Source organism: Globicephala melas, chromosome 4 (assembly GCF_963455315.2).
Source record: "Globicephala melas chromosome 4, mGloMel1.2, whole genome shotgun sequence".
NCBI classification, from domain to species: domain Eukaryota; kingdom Metazoa; phylum Chordata; class Mammalia; order Artiodactyla; family Delphinidae; genus Globicephala; species Globicephala melas.
This window is the reverse complement of record NC_083317.1, coordinates 10,297,681-10,320,913: the sequence shown is the minus strand read 5'-3', so window position 1 is coordinate 10,320,913 and position 23,233 is coordinate 10,297,681. Positions and strand designations below refer to the sequence as shown.

The following is a 23,233-nucleotide window of genomic DNA, read 5'->3' as shown; positions in this document are numbered from 1 at the left end:
AACAGAGGGACCACTGGTGCCCAAATGCCTCCCAGCTCAGGTAAGAGCCTTGCTTACTGAGAGGTGTTGGCCACCGGAGCCCCCTAGACACGACAGCTCCACAGGAGAGGAATCACGAGGTGCTCCTGCATGGGCTCCCCACTGGCAGTGCTTGCGGGAAGGGGTGGATTATATAACTCTGGGAAACTCCTTTCTGGGCCGTTCTCCTATGGACCTCCACATCATGCATTCCTATGAAAAGCAAGTCATTTCAGGATGGCTTTGACCAACTAATGAGCACTCAGAGCCGCTGGCCTTGAGGGGTGCCAACCTGGACCCAGGAGAGGTCCTGCCCAGTGGTCGCCTCGAGTCAGGGTCTCGGGAGAACTGGATTTGCAAAGGGTCCGCAGACTTAGTGCTGGTGGCTGGCTCTGTCCTCTCTGTTGACGACAAGGGATGGGGGGGGGGCTGAATTGGGACAGAACAGTTTGCTGTTTCATCAGTGGATAAGGACAGAGCTAAAGGCGAAGTCCCCTTCTGCTTTTTGCTCCAGTCACTGACACGTCAGCAATGGAAGGGAAAACCAGGAAGAGGAGACCCCATCGGTGTGGGAAGAGTTCAAGTGTCAGCCCCATTTGCAGGAGCCGTACACCTAGCCCTAGGCACCCGGCTTCCCACTGCCTCGCTTAACCCGCCCGATGACTGAATTCATTCTCCAGCAGGCCCCGAGCTCCTTGTTTTGCAGTAGGAAATTCTCTTTCGTAAGAGGGCTACTGTTGGTATTGCTTATTTGTGTTTTTAAATTTCCAAAAATAAGGAAAGATTTATAAGATGGGGGGGAGGGGAGGAGGGAGGAGAGGGCAAGGGAGGCAGCGACCCCAGCTTGTCCCAGCCCCAGCACGTCCCAGGTTCGCCACGGCTTCTCCTGGGCCCCCAGACCCCCCCCACCCCTTCCCGTTCTGAATGTGAAAAGTAAGCAGCGTGAGCTGCCTGGGCTGGAGATGCGTCTAACAAGGCCCTCATTGTCTCAGACAGGTGTGAGATTGGACTTGATTCGGGGCCAACACCTCCAGTCCCGGAGCCAGGTCTGCGAGCCGAAAACATGCACCAACCCTCCAGTAATACCACTGCAGCCAGCCACAGTCTCAACAATTTAAGACTTAACACACACAGCATAAATCAGAGGAGGATGGACCAGCCGACCGGCAGGTTCTTGGGTGGATGCCTTCAGACTGTCTGCAGATCAGACCCTGCCTGTTTGGGTTATTTGAGACTTTTTTTTTTTTTTTGGAATATAAAAATGAGAAACTGGGTGGAGCGGCGTGCAGAGGCATACTGGTGTTTGCCCTATCTTGTTCCAACGGCCCCTTTTTCTCCCTAAGTGCTGTTTTGCAGGGACGGCTCGGGAAGCTTCGCTTTGCTCTATCCAAATACTAAGAATGTGTTCAAGCTGGGCAGAACGGGCAGAGGGAAGCCGAGCCCTCCAATACGGGTGCCGTCTGTGTGACCTTCAGCAAGTCACTTAACCTCTCTGGGCTTCCCACTTATCCATCTAAATGAGGTGGCTGGCCATCCCATTCTGGCCTGTCTCTGATTCACTCATCTCCAGTGGTCAGAAGTTCAGAGTCATTGTAAGAACTGCCTAACTCAGAGAAAATCATCACCCTTGGGAGAAAATGTACGACTGCACTGAATGCTCTGTGTCTGAGTGGATCAGTTTCTTGGAGCAAGAAAAGGCCCGTCATTGGTCTCCTCTTATCTGTTCCTTAGGAGTGTGTGATCCTCAAAACCCGGAGCTCCAGGCCTCGGGGCAGTGGTCAGGATGCTCCGAGAGCCCAGCACCGCCCGTGTCTCCTGTCGACCCTGAACTACGTTTCATTTAGGAGAGGCCGCTATGGAGTCATGGGATCTCGGCCAAAGAAGGGAGCCCGGAAGCCACCCGTCAGTGCAGCACCTCAGGGAGAAAGGCATCTGGTCTCCGCTCATGGGATTCCTGCCACCGTCCTGGGTGGCTCTGGCCCGGGCATTCGTGCCCTTGACCCTGAGTTCACCAGCAAGGGCGTGGCCACCGCAGGGATGCTGGGGTCTGGCCAGGTGCCCTGGCTCTCACTGCCCTGCACCGTTCAGGGAGTGAATGACATGGACTTGGCAGCATCCTGACCTGGGACGGGGAGGACTGTCACTCAGCCCCAGGCCCTGACACCCCGCGCCTCGCTCCCGCAGCTGCGGCTGTGGCCCTGGCCCATCTCACCCCACACCTGTTTGCTGGCCTGCTTCTGCCCCACGGCCTAGTTTGCAAGCAGGCTTTCAAGGCCTGGGCCTGGGGGTGGAATCAGCATGGGAGGCATTTACTTCAGATCACACAGGAGGGTGAAACGTGGTTCAAAGAACTCCTTTTGTAGATGGTTTGTACAAAATGCCTTAGAGGCTGACCTTCCACATCCTCTGAATGTGTCTGATTCATGCAAGTAAGGGGACAGGGCAGGGGTCACCCCTGGCTGCTGCCCACGTGGGCCCTGTGGACAGGGAGTGTCCTGTCAGCCTCCCTGCTGCCGTCTTCCCCCTCCCCACCCCGGAGTAGGGTTGGGGACGCTTGGCGGGGCTGAGAAGGACAGAGGGTGGCCTTGGGACAGGTGTTCTATCCTTGCCTTTAAAAAAAAAAAATCCCTACCGCTTCAGTATGAAATTCAACGTTGAAAGGATGGAGACACAAGCACGTGATACCCAATCGAAACATGGGGATCCACCATCTCATCGAGAAAGATAGGGAGAGGCAGAGCCGGCGTAAACGTCCTAATGCGCCCTCTGTACTCACAGCAGAGCCCACATTCTGTGCCCCCCCACGCCCCGCCCCAGGCAGAGAGACAGCAAGCCAGTGGGCCAATCACTGATGCTCCCCGGGCCTCAGCGCCTCATGAGTGAAATAAAGGGCTTCTAGAAAGACATTTAAGGTCCCTTTCAACTATAAGAGTTTTCCATTTGCATTTGACCCTGTGGAGAAGTGGGTATGTGCTCTCCTGTTAATTTACCCAAGGAAACTGAACTTGAACAGAGACGACACTAAGACCACCCTGCCCTTGTCTGCCCCAGGGCTATCATCACTCCCGGAAGAAAGGGGACACGGAAGAAGGTCATGATCACAGAGCAGCTGTGTGGCTCACAGGAGAGGACGGAAGTGCACCTCCCTGGTGAGGCACCAACGCCACCAACAAGAGCACGACAATAGCGATAACAGTAAAAAGCATAACACTGACCACTTACTGAGTGTTTAAAGTGCACCGGGCTCTACGTAAATACCTGACGAAAGCATATCTCAATCTCTGTGATGAGTTCGTGAGGCCGTGAGGGTAAATACCGCACGCCAGGCATCCAGTGCTTTGTGCATATGAACTCATTTCATCCTCGCACTCTCCCGTGAGCTGGGTACCGTCATTACCGTGCCTGTTTTACAGATGGGGAGCAGCGGTGCAGAGGACTGAAGTAATTCTTGCAAGGTCACCTAATTGGGAAGTGGCCAGCCGGGGATTTGAATTCCCATCATTTATATCCACATAGATCTTAGCGTTAATCCGTGGATCCAGGTTCTGCTCTCCTCATGTACTGCACTCTGGGGGTTCCCATGTTTTTTCTGATTCCCTTATGACGATAAGGTGGGAGGAACAGCTCCATCCCGACTGATGGGGTGGATGGACAGAAGAACTGGCGTTCCGCTTTGACTTCTGCAGACCACTGAGCACTCCCGTGAACGACCAGGGAGAAAGTTTGAAAAATAAGAGAAATTCCTTATAGATTCTCTAAGGCGTCTCCGCCCACGGCCCTCCCCGCAAGGCGTGAAAGTATCAAATGAGGAAATCGGGAAGGGATTGTGGAATAAGAATAACAAGACTTCCTCTCCCTTCCACCTGAACTGGCCACCCGTAATTTTGCACTCATTCCATTTTAAAGTCATGCCTTGTAATTTGTGGAAAATCATATTAAACAGAGCCACGTCTGGGCAATGGCTTCTCCCATTTAGCAACATGTGGTGGCTCAGAAGGTCCAGTCACACAGCAGAAATATTACCACAGAAAGAAAGGGGGACCTCTTAATCAGGGGGCAGAGTGGGAGGCTCTGGGACATCTCTACTGGCTCCCTGAGAATGTTAGGCGTTAATCCCTGAGAGCCGCGGAATTACAGCCTATTAGAGTTAGGGCCACCTTGTTCATGACTTTCATGATCGGTGAGGGCCTGGGACTCACGGGCCTGCCAGCACCTGAGTGAGCACAGCAGGCAGGACCCTCAGGACCATGCCACGCACCTCGTGGGTGGCTAGTGGTGGGGGTTAAATGAACCAACAATATCAGTCATTCCAGAAACGTGAGCCATAATTATTTTGTTTCTGCCTTTAGTAAACGTGAGAACTAGGCAATGTCCTCGTCATTCTGCGGTGGCCCCGGCTCCAATAACAACCCAGGTATAGACCCGATCACAGACATACGCTGCAGTTTCAAACCTGGGCGGGGGAAAGCTCTGCACATTTCAAAAGCTTCTGCATTCATCCCAAAGATCCCAGCCCCGCTGGATGACCAACAGAAGCACGGCTTAAAACTCAGGCAACGATGGTTGTTCCACATAGCAGGCAATTGACAACAAAGTACGGATGAAGATTAACAGACCCTGAGAGGAACAATGCAAATAAACTACTTAATGGGTAGAAATGCCAAGTCGAGCCCTTGAGCTTGTGCTGACTTTTACAGATATTTTAATAACTTTACCGTTATATAATTTGCCATCTGACATGGACAGAGAGATGCACTAATGGAGCATGCATGAGTGGCCGCAACAGTGAGATAACCCCCAGGAGAGGTAATAAGACAATCACGTTCTCTTCCTTGTATGACCTACAACTCCAAGAAGCGCAATCACTAGTCGGATTATTCCTTCCTCCCTTTTTACCCCGAGATATTCTTTTGAAACCTCCCAAGCAAGTGTATGTGTGTAGCCCTTCCCAAGATGCATAGCATAAGCTCTCTCGGTCTTGATCTGGCCTTGGGATGATCAGGTTGAGCACATAAAGCTGGAGGGCAAAGAGGACTTCTTCTGCAGCAGGAACCAGCAAGTTACGGACCTGGGAAACTTCACTGCCCCAGATGGGTGAGCTGCTGACACCCAGAGTAGTGCTGACTCACCTGGGCCCCTCAGTTCCTCACACGCCTTCCCTAGGGACGCTCTGCTCTTTCGACACCTGGGTGGTCACCCCCAGATGCCAAGGCAGAAGGACCATAGCGCATCCTCCTTCACGCTCCCGGAAGGACCCAGATCTTGTTAGCCAGACTTGATAACATCGACTTGTGGAGGCTCAGATCCAGTGACACTGGGTGGAAGGACCCGTGGTGTGCACAAATAAGCCCTATTTCAGTCCGTGCTGGCGAGTGTTTTAATGCTCAGGTTTCCCGAGCTGCTAAGTGACCTGAGATGCACAGATCAGAGTCCCCCACTACCTCCTCCACCCTCTTGTTCACGCTTCCTCCAGGTGGGAAAGCGGGGGTCCCATCTTAAGAAGGAGAATCAACTTTACAAAAGGGACAGTTAACTCTTGCTACTGATTGCAACTGGAGGATGTTTTGACAATCTTGAAATGCTTGGAATGTTCTTATCCCCAAACCTGACCCTTAGGTGGTGTGAAATCACGGTGGGCCCTTGAGCCTGAGTCTGGAGGAAAGCACTGTCTTTTCTGCCCAATGATTCTCTCTCCTACCCATGGCTCATTCGGGGGCTTGGTGCCGTGGTTCTGTTTTCCCTGGAAACATGCTCATTTCTTTTAAACAAGAAATGTTATATTCCATGCCATTTGGGAGAGGCTGAATTAGCTAACACTCCATCTGAAGACTTTCCATAGCTTGATACTCAACAATCAACTGGATAAGAAGTGGTACATTCCTTTTTTCCTCCCCCCTATCAATTGTCAGGAGTGCCCAAAGAAACAGAAAATAAACATGATTGGCCAATGTTTGTTTTTAGGGTGCGTTCTATACTGGGTTTTTTTTTTTAATTATTATTATTTTGTTTTATTTACTGTGGCTGGTAACTGAATCTCTAGTATCAAAACATCAAATGTTCTGCCAGAAGGAGATTATGGAAGAAAAGTCTATGCTAGGAAACTGGGTTTGTCAGTGAAGACTTTATTTACAGGAGTTTTGCAATCCAGATCTTTAATCTCCATAACAATTGAGCTGTTCTAGGGCTTTGAAAGCAATTGTTCAATAATAAGAAGGCTCAGGTAGGGCTCTGTAGAGAATGGGCTTGAGGACAAGGGGAGGTTAAGCTGGGACGAAGTGAGAGAGTGGCATGGACATACATACAGTACCAAATGTAAAATAGATAGCTAGTGGGAAGCAGCCACGTAGCACAGGGAGATCAGCTGGGTGCTTTGTGACCACCTAGAGGGGTGGGATAGGGAGGGTGGGAGGGAGACGCAAGAGGGAGGAGATATGGGGATATATGTATATGTATAGCTGATTCACTTTGTTATAAAGCAGAAACTAACACACCACTGTAAAGCAATTATACTCCAATAAAGATGTTAAAAAAAAAAAAAAAGGAAAGCTCACGTAGGGCTAAAGCTTTGCAAATAAAATGTGAAAATATAATACAAATACACACTGAGGTGTCTCTGAACAGTTGATAACCCCCCTGCCTCCCTACATTTTCCCCCTAAAAGTCAGGCTGCAGTGCTCCGAGGGTCAGAGGGAAGTAAGGGAAGATAGACGTAATTACAGTTCCTCAGCATTATTTAAATCATATGTGTTGAATTTTAAAGAGCCCTAAAATAACTGAATTACAGTGGGCCTGCATTTCTGTTCCATGATGTGAGGAAAAATAATGCAAATGAGGAAAACCAGCTCCGTTTGGAGAACTACAACCGGCAAGAAAACACAATGGGTCGTTTTCTCACCAGAGCCTTTTTTTTTTTCCCCTTATCGGCGTATATTGTTTGCCCCTCTCTTGGTACAAACTTTTGGTAAACTTTGATACTACTTCACGGCCGCAGTCAAAGTTTTGTTTTTAAATATCCAAATGTGAAAGGCTATCTTCGGGTGATTTGTAAATGTGGGATTATGAGATATGCAAAGTGAATCACCAGCCTTTAGCAATGGGTTTCTGGTCAACAGCACCTCGCAATAAAGCCATTTTTAACAAGGCAGCTTGTTCAAAACAACAGTGATATGCTGAGCTCCAGGCGACCACATTCTTGAGTCCCTCCCAACTGGCTGGCTGTGGTCCCCGTGTCATCTTCTGTCCCTATGCTTACTCCCAGCCGCGATGTCGTGAGCTTTTGGGGGCCAGGGCCAGAGGCACCCAAGCCTCCTGCTTTTCACGGCTCCCATGACACAGGGGAGAATCCCTTTTCTCTATCACTGCTGGGCCCTCTGATTCCATCAGCATAGGTGTCTAGAAAATGTGAAGAAATATCTGATCTCATGTAGAAAAAAAACATACATTCTCGTGGCTGGAAAATCAAAGTACCATGATACTGAGTTCCAGTAAATGATGGCCTGAAGTGAGAGTAGCTGGAAGATGTGCTTGATTATGCGTGGCATAAGACACTTGAGTTCACAGTTACCTGCCCATCATATCTGTTCTGGGGGAGTGGACAAGGGAAAGTGATCTCTGGACTCACCTGATGCCCTGTATCCGTTCCACCTTGGTGTAATGGGTAGAATGGTGGCCCTGCAAAGGTATGTCCATGCTCCGACCCACGGAACTGTGAACGTGACCTGATTTGGAAAAAGGGTCTTTGCGGATGTAATTAAGTGAAGGATCTCGAGATGAGATCATCTGGGTTATCTAGAGGGCGCCTAATTCCAATCACAAGTGTCTTTAGAGAAGGAGCGGGAGGTGACACAGAGAAAGAGGCCATGTGAAGATGGAGGCGAAGATTGGAGTGATGCGGCCACAAGCCAAGGGACACTAGGAGCCCCCAGAGGTTGCAAGAGACAAGAAAGGATCCTTCCCTGGGAACTTCAAAGGGAGTAGGGCACCTTGATTTTGGATCCCGGCCTCCAGAACTGGAAGAGAATAAATGTCTGTTGTTTTAGGCCACCGAGTTTGTGGCAACTTGTTACAGCAATCACAGGAAACTAATAGACATGGTGTGGTGCTGCTGATGATAAAAGCCCACAGTTACTAAGTGTTACCCATGGGCTGGCTCTCATGCCCACTGCTTCACCTTTCACAGTGGTTCTAGGATCTCCAAGTACAATTATTACTCCCACTCTGCAGATAGGGAAAGTGAGGCTTTAAGAGGTTAAGTAACTTGCCAAAAGTCCTACGGTAATACGTGGTGGAGGCCAGTTTTGGGCCAAGGTGGCCTGCCTGTTGAGCCCTCATTCTTAGCCACCAGACTCTGCTATCTTTCTTGGACGAGAGATTTTCAGCTTAACCTTCCTGCTGTTGTACCACTGACGACAGATAAGTGCTCCAACCACAGCTTTGTTAAACACTTATTCTTTTGAACAAAACCTTTGTGCATTTGTGAGTGTGCGTGTGAGTGTGCGTGTGTCTATCATCATTAGGTGTTGATAATAATAACTGAGTGTGTGCTGGCCCACAGATCACAAGAAGAAGGGAACATTTCAGAAGGTATCAAATCCATGGAAGGAATATTTTATCATTAGGATCAAACCCTAAAATGAACCCTTCATTCCTCTAATTAGAAAAGATGTCCACAGGCATTAACAACATGCTCTGGAAAGCGTGGTCTGATCACCTTGAGTGACATCCATGAAAACACTTGGTCTGAAAACGCGGTCCCACTAAAATGTGGTTTATGATTACTAGGGTGCTGACAGCTCACGAGGTTGGCGGCTCCTTTGAAGGGCTGGTTTATTAAGTACTTAGCTGAGGGGTGCTTGTAAAGACATCACAGGCATCAGAGCAGTGCTGTTCAAGGGAGTTCTGTGTTGGTGACCGTTCCGTCCATAAATAGAGCACGGAGGAAACGTAAGGCTGGTCACCACTCTGAGCACCGCTCCGTAAGTCACTCCAGGCAGCGGATGGGAAGCAAGGGCAGCTGACACGCTGCAGCCACATCAGACTCAACAAAGGCCACAGGCGGATTAGGAAGCCAAGGCCCGAGGGCCTTTTTTAAAGGAAAAAAATGAAGACTTAGCTTTCTCCCCATCCTTCATCCCCATTTTTTAAATGCCTACGATGCAATTGATTAGCAGGGGCTTTTCAAGCTTTCCTTAAACTTTGTTTATGTGGCATCAGCCCAGAAGACGGAAAACAGTAACTGAGTTCTCAGTTCCTCTAGTTCTAGTAACTTGTAACCTCTCTGCCTGCTGGTGAGGAAGAAGGGGGATGCGGCTGCAGCGCCCACCAACCCGCTTACACCCCACGCGAAAGCTCTTCATTTTGAGTTCATTCCACTGTTTTTCCTCTCTTCCCTGCCCCCCTTCCTTCTTACATTTATTTATTTTTATTTATTCATGGGAACACCCGATTCAGGCTTGTTTTCCGTGTAAGATTCTGGTGTTGTAGACCTTGAAAGGCTCTCAAACTCTACTATACCTAGATAAGAGTTATTTTTAGATCACTCCCTTTTCATGTTCACAGCATGTCTTGTAAGCTGATTTCTAGCACCCTGAATATTTTGCTTTGTGTAACCATGACCATTTGTAGATTTTACGCAGAAGAACGTCCGGTGTTTGACTGAGGGTAGCCTCTACCTCCAAGGTATTCCAACAGCTCCCGCCCCTGCCCTCCCACCCACTTTGTTTTTGAGCTTCCAGAATTGCTAGAAGAGAGAGGAAGGAGAGAGAGAGACAGAGAAAGAGGAAAGGGGAGGGAAGAGACGTTGTGCATTTTGATATTTTACCCCTGAGGCTGGAAAGGGCATTTATCTCTCCTCCTACAGAAAAGTGAAAAGGTTCTTTTTTTGTTTTTTGTTTTCTTTCGTCAATCCAGCTGATAAAGATTGACATAAGTAACCTGGTACAGCTGAGATTCAGTATCTCAAAAAGCTACACAGACAACAGGCACCAGAAAATGGTGTATCCAAAGTAACTTTAACTTGTAGGGTAACTCACTAGCAAAACAAAATCATTTGGAATACTAAAATTCAGGAGGTGATTTAAGAGGTCAAGGCCCCTCTGGACATACAGAAGTCTTAGAGCAAGGCACCCACACTCCTGCAGGCTGATCAGATGTTGCCGGAGTCTGGAGGTTAAGAAGGCCTCGGTCCCAATGGACCCCACAAGCGAGACTCTTTCATGCAAGAAGGCCAGGCAGTTACCCCAATAAAGTAAACAGAGTGGCTGGGAAGCTCTCTCGCTGCCCCCGCATCCTTCCTTCACTCATGCTTAGAGAGTCATTATTCTGCGTTCAGTTTTCTTTTCTCCCCATCTTTAAAAACAAATGTACACATCTCCAAAGGAGGGAATTTATTCAGATGCCCACCACAGAGTCCAGCCCTAAAGTTATTATTATCAACACCTAATGATAATAGAACACAGTCTTTACAGGCCTGCCGGGTGAGTGGCCAGCCTAGCACTGCTCCTGTCTCCCCTTTGGTGATTGGGATTTTACTTGACACTGGTCAGCCCTGTGTCTAATTGATCCTTGATCCAAGAGTGAGAGCCGGGGAGAAACTGCCACCCACCGGGACTGGCTTTGGAGCCAGAAAGGTCTGCGTCTGAGTCCAAGTCCTTCACTTCCAACCTTGGAGATCTGGGCAGTTGTTAACCTCTGAGGTTCAGTTTCTCTGTCTGTGAACCACACCACAGGATTGTAGGTATAACACAATGTACACAAAAGGTCTGACTTGTTTCAAAATATGTCATAACTGTTCCAATTAAAGAGTTAAACCTCGTGTCTCGATGTTGATGGCAACACACACAAGAACAAAACTCGGCCTCTTAGTTTCTCTGGTTTTGACGGTTTTCTGCACCAGTAGATTTCACCCCGTCTCCATTTTCCCAGAAAGGAGGGACTTATGTAGCTTAAATGTGGTTCATCATTTTTGGTAAATCAGGAGTCAGAGTCTTAAAATGACGTGCTCGGGTTGCCTGAAGCCATCTCTAGGGGGTAGGTGTGGCCGCATCGGCAGCAGTGCCCTGTGGGTCTAGATTCTGCCCTGGTCCATCTTGGAAAAGGACATGTGTCAGTTTTCTTTCCCGTGACTGTAAAAGAATTCTAAAACTCGGCTGTAGAAGTTCATGATGATGTCCTGACTTACTTAAACGCGTAGCCACGACAAAATGGCTTTCTGTTCAATTTTAAAGACCTGGTAAAGTAGGAAGTTGAAATTAACCTCAGCCCTTTTATAGCTTAAACCTCAACAAATAAACAGTGGTTTGGTGGCATGGCAACCTGGCCCCCTTTCCCATCTGCACCCTGCTTCAGATCATTTGAGATGTCTATTTTGGGTGATTCTCAAGCACATCTCCTTCTAGATACATAGAGGCATTATTCTATATCTGTGATTTCGTACTGAAGGAGTTAAAGGGCCAGGCATGACCCTCTGATGAAATCCTAGCAAGACAGGGTGTAGCAGCCTATCAACTCGTGATCTCTCCGAGCCCGTAACTGTCGACAACTCCGCCGGGCTGAATACATCCACACATTGGTACGGCACTGCTGTAAAACTGCTCTGACTACTTTGGGGAGGTTTTGCTTCCAACTACTGCTGCCATTTCAAAGCGAGCCATAAACACATGCTGAATTTTTATATAAAGCATCTTCTTAAATATAATACAGAAGCTCTAGCGCTAAGCTGGGAAAATAACCATTTTCCTGTCCATCAAGAACAAAATGAAGGTTCTGGCTGAAAGAGACTTTACTGTTATCCTTGTTAACTTTCTAACTTCAGGGAGAAAAAACTCCCAAGGGTCTACTCAAAACAGGACGAAGGTAAAAAAGCATTTTCTTATGGAAAAAAGAAAGAAAGAATAAGGAAAAGTAGATTTACATGAAAATCTCCCAGATACTTATTTTTTAAAAGTTGTTCCTACAATTTTACAAGTGACACCCTGAACGGCAAATCATGTTTTGGAAGGAAAGAACGTCAGCGATGTAGTTAACACATTCTCTCGAGTAGCAGCTAAGCCTCCAAGGCACTCTAAAAGCAAGTTATTATTACTTAGATGTTGCAGAAGTACAAAGTTTTTAAAAGGAACAAGAAACGGGGTTAAACCTGATACTCTGCTAAGCGTACAGTATTCCAAAGAGCTGAGGAATGCCCGTCCGTGGCAGTGCCTCCGCCTGAGAGATGCTGGCTGCTGAGGACAAGAATTCAACACCCCACCCTGCCGTTTTCTTCTTGGTAAAGAGAGTGTATCTGACCAGGAGGGAAATCAGATCTGATTCACTCTTCACCAAAACTGAAACCAAGCCGAATTCACGGTGACGATTTCCACTTGCCCCCATGTGGTTACATTTTCCATTGCCTTTCAAAATGCTTACTATTTTTAGTTCCAATAGCAGTAGAAAAAGGCAAATCCCTTTATCAACCTAGTAGTAGAAATGGTCAGTTATGTCATGAGAGAATAAGAGAACAGAAGTCTCCTCTTAGATGTTACAGATGGAATCCTGAAGATGACATAAATGAATGTAAATGGCCCTAAACACAAGATCCAGCCATCCCCTGGAGAATTTTATTCTATTTAGAAGAAAAGTGGCATTTTCCCCTCAAGCCCATCTCTCTCACTTAATGTGCCGTTTCATCTAATTTCTCATACACACTTGCATTTTGGAATTAAAAAAAAATCTATATGCATATTTTGAATGAGTATGCAATGATTGAGCACCAGGACACCAATGGTTTCATGGGACCTCTTCTTAAATACACCTAAGATGAAACTGTAGATGAGAGGCAGCCCCCCAAAATCAAGCTGAGGTTTCTGTGGTCCACAAAAGGGCGACTCTACAGAGAGGCCACTTAACAGCTGTCTGCATAGTATCTTATGGGAGGAGTTCTCTGGGAATTTCCCCCGCAAATAAAAATAACTTCCCCCAGAATCATGACTGTGAGAGTGAATGGCATGGACCATCGGGCTCTGAGAAAGAGGGTGGGTGTGCCTTTAAGAGCCCCACATGTGCTAATCCCAAAAGAAACCCACGGGCTGGAAACCCTAAAGGACTTAGGATGTTTGCACATCTCACAATACAACTCAAACAGAGAAAACACCCGGGAAAGCTAATTTCTGCTGTCCCAGAAGGGCAAGGAGCATTCCCCTTGCTGGCCACCTGCCCTTTCCCCCAGATGTGTTGCTTATCTCTTCCTTCGAGTTAAACAAGCCTGACCCTTTGAGAAAGGAATCTTACTGTGACCCTACCATACACAGCTGTGTCCTGCACAGCACCGAGAAAACGACTGCCTTTCGGAAATTTGACATGGTATCACAGAGCAAATAATCATTGACGTCAGTGCTTTCTACAGTGTAAATGAACTCTGTGTATTATCTAATTTGGCACAGTGGGTTTTATGCAATTACTGTATTTTACAGTGTTTTTGCAATTGCCAGCTAACCCCACGGTGGGAGGGGGGATAACCCGCCTTCTTTATTGATTGCAGGCTTACGAATTGCAATGAATACCCTTGATGGGGTGGCGTCCAGACACTCCTCCTATTTCTTTATATTTGCCAAAGAACGTATAGTAAATACAAACCCCTCAAGTAATCAGTAAGAACTTGAAACATCCTGACCTTCACCTGGCCTGATGTATGTGTGTGTGTGTGTGTGTGTGTGTGTGTGTGTGTGTGTGTGTGTGTGTGTGTGTCTTCAAGCTGAGGAGGTAAGAAAATAACCTAGCCAAAGCTAAGCTTAAAAAATTCGAGATCTGATCTACACAGCGATACATATCTGTCCATATCCTCTCTATACCCTCTGTAGCAGTGCCTTTCAATCTGGGGATCTTGTTACCACGCAGATCAGACTCAGTGGGTCTGGGGCGGGCCGAAGACTCTGCTGTTAACAAGCTGCCAGGCTGCTGGTCCGGGGACCAGCCGTTTCTGAGTGCGGACGAGGAGCCACAACCGGCCCGGGTGGGTTCCGCCCAAGGGTGAGGCGGGAAGCGGGCTCTGTCCGTCCGGGTACTTACCCTGCATCTGACTCTGAGGCTGAGGGTTAAAGGCAGTGGAGTGGTTCAAGGAGGCCCGAGGGTTGGGTGTAGGGGCCGGATGGTGTGGGCTGACCCTCATGGCCGTGCGCCGCAGCTGCTCCAGTTCACTGAGCCGCTCGGAAAAGGACAAGCTCCCGGGCTTGGTCTGATCATCTAGTTTCTGACGATGTCCTATTGCGGGGAGGGGGTGGGGAGGGGAGAGGGAGGCAAGAGATCAGAAGAGGTACCGTGGATTTGCTAAAACTCGGGCTTTTCTCGTCTTTCCCCTCCCTCTCCCCTCACCCCCAGCGTGGATCTGCTGGAGATCTGCACAGTTAGCTGCTCCCGGGGTCGGGGCGGGGGGGGATTCAGGGCCGCTGTCCCCACGGCAGACTGGGGCCCCTTCTGTCACACTGGCCGCTGGGCGCTCTGCCCAGACTGGGCCCCGGCACCCAGCTCAACCCTCTGTGCCCATCTCCCCTGGGCGGGATGCGGTGGGCACGTGGGGCTTGGTGGCGGTGGCGGCACGGAGAGAAGGGGCATTCGCTGTTGGCACTTGGCCAGGAAAGGAGGCCTGCCAGTGGCATCGGAACAGCTGCCCCAGCTGCACACCCAACCCCGGGCAGGTTTCAGAGGCAGCAATGTGGGCCCTGGAGCTTAGAGGCGCGCCCCTTCTAACAGGAAGCGAGGTGTGGCTGCAAGCCCACAGCCCTGGGAGGTCAGATTTCCTGTTAAGTGCAGGGCACGGGTGGCCCCTCTCCTCTGCTAGCAAGCTTTGCATGAGCATCCTTTCTTCCCTGAAGCCGACTTCCCCAGCTTCGGCCTTGTCCAGTCCAAGACTCCCAGCAGGCCGGGCCCACTGGAGCCCAAAGGGAGCCGCCAGCAGGTTGGCCGGGCTTCCCCAGGGGGCTCAGGGATCCGGGGTGGGGAGTCGGGCCCCTCAGCATCTGTAGACACAGCAAGTATCCTCGCCTCGCTCCTGGTCTAAATTGCTATCACCGGGCTGCAGCGGGCAGAGGCCATTCACTCAAGAAGGGCCAGGGGGGTTGGGCCTTAATCCTTCATCAAAATGTCTTTACACCAGAGACTCAGGCTTGTCGAGCAGAGCTGAGGCTCCCAGGTACTGATGTAGCCACGGGGGGCGGGGGGGGTGGTGGTGGTGGCGGTGGATTCATTCCTCTTTCAGAGAGGCTGCCCTCCTCCTCCTTACGTTGAACCAGGATGGTTCGAAGAGTCACTGACCAACTTCACAAAACCCTCGCCGGACTGTCAACTGGCCTCAAACCAAGATTGGAGAAGCAGCCTCCTTGCTGCCACGCTCAAGTGCCCTTTCGCACACCCGACCCAGTCCTCAGTGAGGAAGAAGATCCCTTGATTCCATGCCCCCCAGCCCGGCGTGGGAGTCGGGGTGGGAGACGTATATTTTAGCCCAGCTCCCGCTGCTACAATTATAAAATTAAAATTTATAACTTGTATTATGGTTCCAAATCTCCGTGGTTTGCCGTTTCTTCCTGCTGCCAGGCCCCATGGCACAGTTGACACTGTCTCAAATTCCAGACCAGAAAAAGGACGCACTATATTGCAGTGATTTTATCATGAACAAGACCTGTTTTGGCTCCGAGATGAGGAAAAATACTTAAGCATAATATTTGTGTAGTTCAAATGCAACGCTCCCTCTTTTCATGTGTCACCAAGGCAAATCTGGACTCTGATTCAGCCGCACAGCCCACAGTACTCGGTCTGAACACAAGGCAGCCTGAGTCACGTGGGCCCAGCACACATGTGAGAGGCCTCTTACCCGCTGAGTATTTTAAGCACCGGCCTTGTGGGCGAAAGGCCATGGGGCCAGGTCCCGGAACAACCCCTGTCGTCCCTTTCCCTCAGAAGTACGAAAACATCTTTTTCTAGAACATTCTATTTCGGTCCACCATGGACTCATCTGTGGTCCCTGGATGGAGCTTCCCTTGACTCCTCCTTCCTCTTATCTCTGTGATACATTCTCGGCTTCCCGATGGTCAGACTGAAAAATCTGAAGTTTTCTCGTAGAAGAGCAAACAATGCCAACTCAAAAGCCATCCCAGGCGTAGTAATTCAGCCCTTTAAATGCCTACCATGACCTGGTGTTAGGGGTCAAGCAGGGAAGAAGGCAGGACAAATGATTCTGGAAAGTTCTACCTCCTCAGAAAGAATGCCGGTTGGCAAAGCTTTGGAGTCTCCGGCCAGCCTTTGAAGAGAGGCCTTCCATTGTGTCTGCCTCAGTCACCAATCTTGAGTGCCATCACACACCACCAAGAAACCAAACGGGAATAAGTCATTGCAGGTGACAGCCACTACTGCGGCCAGGAGCGACGTGAGATTACTTTTTCTTTATGAGACCCCTCTCATTGCCCTATGCTTAAAAAACAAAATAAAAGAAAGCTTTCAACACGTGAGCAACTTCTGCACCAGCTGACACCTGCCAAAGCCGTAGTCATTTACAGAGATTAACTGATGACTGTCTGCTCTACTAGGAATGTTCGGGCATAGCTCTCAGAGAAAACAATTCTTCACTCTAAGCTATTTCTTAAGCCCTGAGAGTTGCAGGGCTGAGTTTAATGCTGGAGGAGGGGATGAGAGTTCATCTCACACCCTCCCCGTGCTGTGATCCACAGAGTAAGTAAGAGCGTTACTGCCCTCCCAAGGAACCCTGGGCCCCTTCCTCACTACTAGTGCTAGAGAGCTGTAACACCAAGGCACGGGGGAAATAAAAAGCATTATCATATTAAAGGTGTGGTTCTGATGTGTTTATAAGCTAGATCAAAGGAAGACCTAATTCCTCTTTTCTGAAACCATCAGATTTCGTGTGCCAAAGAGCAATGTTTTGCGTGAAACGTAGAAGCTTCTGATATAAACTTTCAAGCTGGGGGAAATGAGTGCGTTATGTCTCCAGTTTCCTGTATCTGTGTGCAATTAGCCCCCTGAATTTTAAATACAGGAGTATGGAAAATGTCCACGATCAAATTCACTTTTCTTCTTTCTTACTGACTACTGGGCCTCAGAGGGCAATAGGGAATTCAACCCCGGTGGTAGAATTACGCAATGAAGCCTCAAACACGTGCATGCTGGCAGCCTGGCTTTTTGAACACGTTGGAAGTCAGCTGTGTATGTCTACGTGGTGGTCCTGAAAATAGTGGCTACCTCAAGATTTCATACTGGGACATCTTACTGAATCTTTAGCAGAGTTGAAAGAGACCCTAAACTACGTTTCTCTATTACTATTTTCACATTTTCCAAAAAGTACTTGATTAGAATTTTATATATATGCAAAACTATACGAAGCCAAAAGAACAAAAAAAGAATAAAAACAAACTAATCCCATCTGCTCAATTTTACGTCTTCATTCCAAAGACATATGTCCTGCCGTCTTCTGGAATGGGTGCCCAACGGGTATCCCTAAATGTTAGGATATTTGTGATGGATAATGAGACCAGCTTTCAGTTTTCTGCTATAAGAACTATAGGCTGAGTAGGTATATGCATATTTCACTGACAAATGAAGTGCTTTTTCAAAGAAACATTGCTGATCTGTGGCTGTAAGTAACTGCAATACAACACAGATCATCCTTGAATTACAATTGGGTAATGTCCCAATAAATCCATCCTCAACTGAAAATATCATAGGCTGAAAATACATTTAAAATACTTAACCCACCGAACAAATTAGCTTAGCCTAGCCTACCTTAAACGTTCTCAGCACATTTACATTAGCCTACAGTTGGGCAAAATCATCTAACACAAAGCCCATTTTGTAATCAAGTGTTGACCGTCTCAAGTCATTTATTGAATACTGTACTGAAAGTGAAAAACAGAATTGTCGTCTGAGCACAGAATGGTTAAGTGTATCAGTGTTGATCCTTGAGATGGCATGGCTGATCACACAAGCATCACACCACACATCAACGGCCCGGGAAAAGAGCAAAGTTCACAATTTGAAGTGTGGTTTCTACCGAATATGTGTCGCTTTCACACCATCATAAAGTCGAAAAATTGTAAGTAGAACCATCCTAAGTCAGGGACTATCTGTATATGATTTTCTATGAAAGAAAACAGATGAGGCTAAGTTGTTACCTTTTCTTGGCAAGTTCTGGGTAGAGAGAATCATTTCCTGACAATCAAAGTGCTTGTCCATGTTTCTGATATGAGTTTAGTAGTTTTCTTGAAAGATTCTCCGCAGAAATATTAGAAAAGGCATATACTCAAAGCAGTGTCATGATGAGCAGTTGAAAAAAATTGATGCAAAATGATGAGACCAAAAGGATATCTGTCTATATGTGTGTGTATATAGATCTCTATCTCCTTCCTTCCATCCATCTGTCTCACTGTGATTCTTCCAAAAGGATATAGGTTTTTCAAAAGATGTTTGCCAATCAATCTGATACTAACGACATATGTCCGGGTATAAGAACATTGACATTTCCTTCTTTAATTTGCTATTCTTTATGACTAGGGAAAAGAAACCAAAACGTGTAGAGAACAGCTCATTTTTCCTAGTTTAACACTCTACCCAGGGTTAGAGTGCTCTGGGGTCATCAAAGTCATTAGGACTTTAAAGCACTGGTACTGAACGTGGATGTGATCCTTCCTCAAAGTACCTTGCAGGCGGTGAAATAAAGCTTCCTAGGACTTCCCTGGTGGCGCAGTGGTTAAGAATCTGCCTGCCAATGCAGGGGACACGGGTTCGAGCTCTGATCCGGGAAGATCCCACATGCTGCGGAGCAACTAAGCCCGTGTGACGCAACTACTGAGCCTGTGCTCTACAGCCCGCGAGCCACAGCTACTGAGCCCACGTGCCACAAGTAGTTAAGCCCACGCGCCTAGAGCCCATGAGCCGCAGCAAGAGAAGCCACCGCAGTGAGAAGCCTGCGCACCGCTATGAAGAGTAGCCCCCACTCGCCGCAACTAGAGAAAGCCTGCACGCAGCAACGAAGACCCAACACAGCCAAAAATAAATTTAAAATAAATAAATTTATTTTAAAAAAAACGCTTCCTAACTGCAAACCTATCCATCTGCTGGCTAATTAAATGTTGGGAAATACGGTCTCATATTATATATTGTGTATAGATGATATCTACATAGATTTATACATATAATTGTATACATAGATTATATATAGATTGTATATACCTTATATACACAATATATAATGTGATATAAAATATATACTGATATATGTAACTATATTAGAATACATTATAATACATGTTTATATATCATCCAACTTTACATGTACACAGGTAGCCTAACTTTCCCCCCCTCTATCTCCTCCCATATCGTTAAGCTTAGAAAACAGCGCAAGGCTGGAGTCCTTCTGAACTGAAGAAGGGCTGGAGAAATTAGCCTCGTTTTTTTTTTTTGCGGTACCCGAGCCTCTCACTGTTGTGGCCTCTCCCATTGCAGAGCACAGGCTCCGGACGCGCAGGCTCAGCGGCCATGGCTCACGGGCCCAGCCGCTCCGCGGCATGTGGGATCTTCCCGGACTGGGGCACGAACCCGCGTCCCCTGCATCGGCAGGCGGACTCTCAACCACTGCGCCACCAGGGAAGCCCTAGCCTCGTTTTTTAACCCATACGTGGGAGTGAAGTTCAGAGAAGTTATGTCATTTTCCCAATCTCACACAGTCAACTCGAGAGAGAGGGCAGGTCTGAAAACACACCCACTCCCTCAACCTTCCCCCCCCACCTCATGCTCCGTGCACCTAGAAATACCCATTTCCACGACTCCCATGTAACAGAGAGGAGAGGCGCACAATGTCGCATGGTTGTCCATCACAGGGACCCCGGGCACTTGCATGATTTGCACACTCTGCCTTTACAGTCCCACTTCTGCTCCCGGCTCGTCCTTAGAACAGAAGAGAGCCAGAGTCGTGGGGTGACCCCTGGCAGAGAGCTGGGTCTCACACGTCTGCAAGGGCATCCGAATCACCCGGACGTCCTGGCAGGGCTGGGATGGGGCCAGTGAGTTCAGAATAAGGTCCCAGTGATGCTGAGGCTGCTGGTCCAGGCACCACCCTGGGAGCATGGGTGTGAGCGCCAGCGATTCGTCCCTGTGGTGCACATACTTCCAACATGCTTCTCATCTGCCGGGCTTGGAAATTAAAACACCAAATATACCAGAACTGTGTTTAGACTAAGTGCCCATGGACGCTGAGTGATGGCCTTGTTTTGGTGATAACTATTTTGTGGCCTTTAAAAAAAGTTTTTAAATTCTTCAGTGTGCTGTACAGAGTGGCTGAAAATGCCAAAACTCTGCCCGCAGAGAGGTGGGTTGTGACCGTCTCTCTCCCACCATCCCTGAGATGACTCCCTGAGTCGCTGTTGCAATAATCAGGTGGGGCTGCAAGGGGAAGCCAGCATTCTCAGGCAGGAAGCAACTTCCGCCCTGCCGTCTAAGGAAAGACTTTGGGGAACAGCAGAAAAGGGTTACTTGGACGCTATGAGTCCATTCCAGAAATGCAGCGGCTGAGACCTCTGAGCCCCCGCAAGGCTGGGGGTGCTAATGCGGATGCTGTAATCCTTCTCTCCCTGAGAGATACAGCATGGCACCAGGGAAATGGGGCTGCCAGTCTGGATGTTAATAACTCTCCATCGTAAATCTGCTTTTCCACCCAACTTTCCTGCGGACAAGAGCAAGTCTCTTCAGCCTCCTTATCTGCAAGCCTGGAATTAAAGGACTAAGACGGATTACTGTGCGGGCCTCTAAAAGCATTCGCGGCAATTACATCTGCAGCGATTCGACTCAACTGGTTCCTGTCAGACGACTCTAAGCGGGGGCTTTCTTGAACAACTTCATGTGACATTAGGACTTTCAGAGTTCTCTTTCTTTTTTTTAGGCAAATACCTGACCTTTGGGAGCCATGAGACTGGTCTTCAGAGCTCTGTCTTGAACCCGGGATTCTCCCTGGCCTGCCCGACCCTTGGGTGTGCTGGTGGCTGGCAGCTTTGTACAAGGTATCCTGAGAATTCACTCTCCCTCTGCCCCCTGCTCTTTCATCCGTGGCCCTTTGAACAGTTACTAGTGACCTTGGACATCAGTTTTCCCAGATCCTTCCCTCTCAAGCTTCCCCTGAGCCTTTCCTGGTACCCACTGAGCATCCCATTCTGTTTTTGCCCCTTCCCCATAATGGCCCAAAGGCTGTATCCAGAGGGAGTGGGCCATTAAACTCAGCTTCAAGCCTGCTAGCAGGTTGTCAGGGGCTGCAGCTGGGAAGAAAACCACTCTGCTGAATCTTAATCCAGGGTCTCATTTTCCTGCATGTCTTATTGGTTAGAAAATAATGATACTCTTTGGTTCCCTGCCCACCCCTTCCCATCAACGGCCAGAGGAATGTAAGGCTGAGATTAATGCTTATCAACCTACCCGTGCAACTGTCCACCCGTCCTCACCCATGCGCCCTGTGCAGGGCTTCTGTTCCCTTCGCTCATGCTCCTTCTAAACCACACCAAGCCAGTGGGGAAAATCCACTAGGACGCACCACTTCCTAGGCCATACATTTCTACTGACTGAGGGATTCCGCAGCTGTGATGCCTTACCCCAGAAGAATCACCAGCAGGGATGGCGATGCCTTTGGCTGAGAAGAGCTTTGGTTCTCTTGCAGGTGGCAACAGGGAAGTGAGTGACCCCTGAGTCTACCTGTGCACGGGGCTTCCCTATCCTGGGTCTTCCCAAACCGTGGTCCTGCACTGCCCCCTCACATGGCATGAAGCGCATGTTTTAGGGGTCAGGCTGGCGTTTTGCTAAGCGTGCTTTCTAGACTAGAAGGCAGACAGTTTGAATTCCCCACTTTGCTCCAGGCACACCGGCCATCTTGCTGCTGCTCCCATATGCCTGCCTCAGGGCCTTTGCGCTTGCTGTTTCCTCGGCCCAGAACACTTATTCTCCAGATACCTGTGGACCAGATCTCTCCTATTTTTTTCCAGTCTTCGCTTAAATTTCATCTTCTCCCTGAGAAATTCCTGAACACCCTAGTTTAAGTTGCAAACCCTCTCCAACCTGGCCAACCCCTGACCCTTTACCTTGGGTTTTCTCCATACCATTTATTAATGTTACTTACAGTCTGTCTAGGCCCACTGGGCTGCAAGCTCCATGAAGGTGGGATGTTGTCTCTTTTCTCCACAGCTGTATCCCCAGTGCATAGGAGAGTACCCGGCACACCGTAGGCTCACTAAATGTTCACTGAATGACCGACCGACTGGCTGAACACTGGTGCCAACCAATTGTCCTCCATTAGATTGTAGGAAAGTAGGACTTATTTGGGGCAAAGGAAATGTGAACTAAAGTTTCCAGCTGAAATGGAACTGTAGAGGGCTCAGGAAAACTACTTGGGGAGGAAAAATATCATAACTGAACATAGAGAGTTTCACGGAGAATTGACTCATGAGACGTTAAACCGTCCATAAAACTTGTCTTCTCTATTTTTTTCCCCTTTATTACACAAAAAGATAAAAAAGAATGGATACAATAGTGTTAGTATTTATAGTGATGCTATATTTACAATAAATTGCAACGTACTTTTCATAGAACGCATATGATCTTGTGGGTTAATTTACTGTTTAGAGTTTCAAAATTAAAAGTAGTGATTATAATAATAAACGTTATCAGCAAGAACTTAAAATAAAAAAAGAATGGATAAAAGGCCTTTCGTGCAGAGCTGAGTGTAGCACCCCTGTATAAGCAAGGCACTGCTACAGCTTCCTTGTGTTTCTGGAGAGAGTATCCCCATACACACACACACACACACACACACACACACACACATATGCGCGTGCGCGCGCACGTCCCTCTAGACGTGGGCTAAGCGTCCCATGTCCCTCTAGACGTGGGCTAAGACGTAACTGCTAGAGCAAAGCACGAAAGGAATGGTGTAGAAAGCCAACGTGGAGAGCAAAGCGGCGGGCTGGGGCTAGAGCGAGAACAACAACTAACCCAGACTTCAGGCCAACACAGGGCCCGCCCCCTCCATCCCTCCCCGAACCTTGCCCTCAAAATTCATGGGACAAAAACAGAAACAAAACTGAATTTCCTGAAGTTCCAGGCTCACAGTAACAGGCAGTGGAGTTTTTAGCTCATATGCATGAGCTCTTGGAGACCTGGGCCTCCCTAAAAGCAGAGGAGTCAGGATCTGTGGTCATCGGTT

The 23,233-nt window shown here is 48.3% G+C and overlaps 1 protein-coding gene across 1 annotated transcript in view; it reads right to left on the bottom strand.

Annotated features, from left to right (window-relative positions):
- Positions 1–23,233, bottom strand: part of RUNX1 (RUNX family transcription factor 1) — an 88,499-nt gene that overhangs the window by 24,838 nt on the left and 40,428 nt on the right. Inside the window, exon 4 of the mRNA XM_030880839.3 lies at positions 14,062–14,253. Coding sequence (XP_030736699.2) covers positions 14,062–14,253 — 192 coding nt within the window. The remainder of the gene's footprint in view (positions 1–14,061; positions 14,254–23,233) is intronic.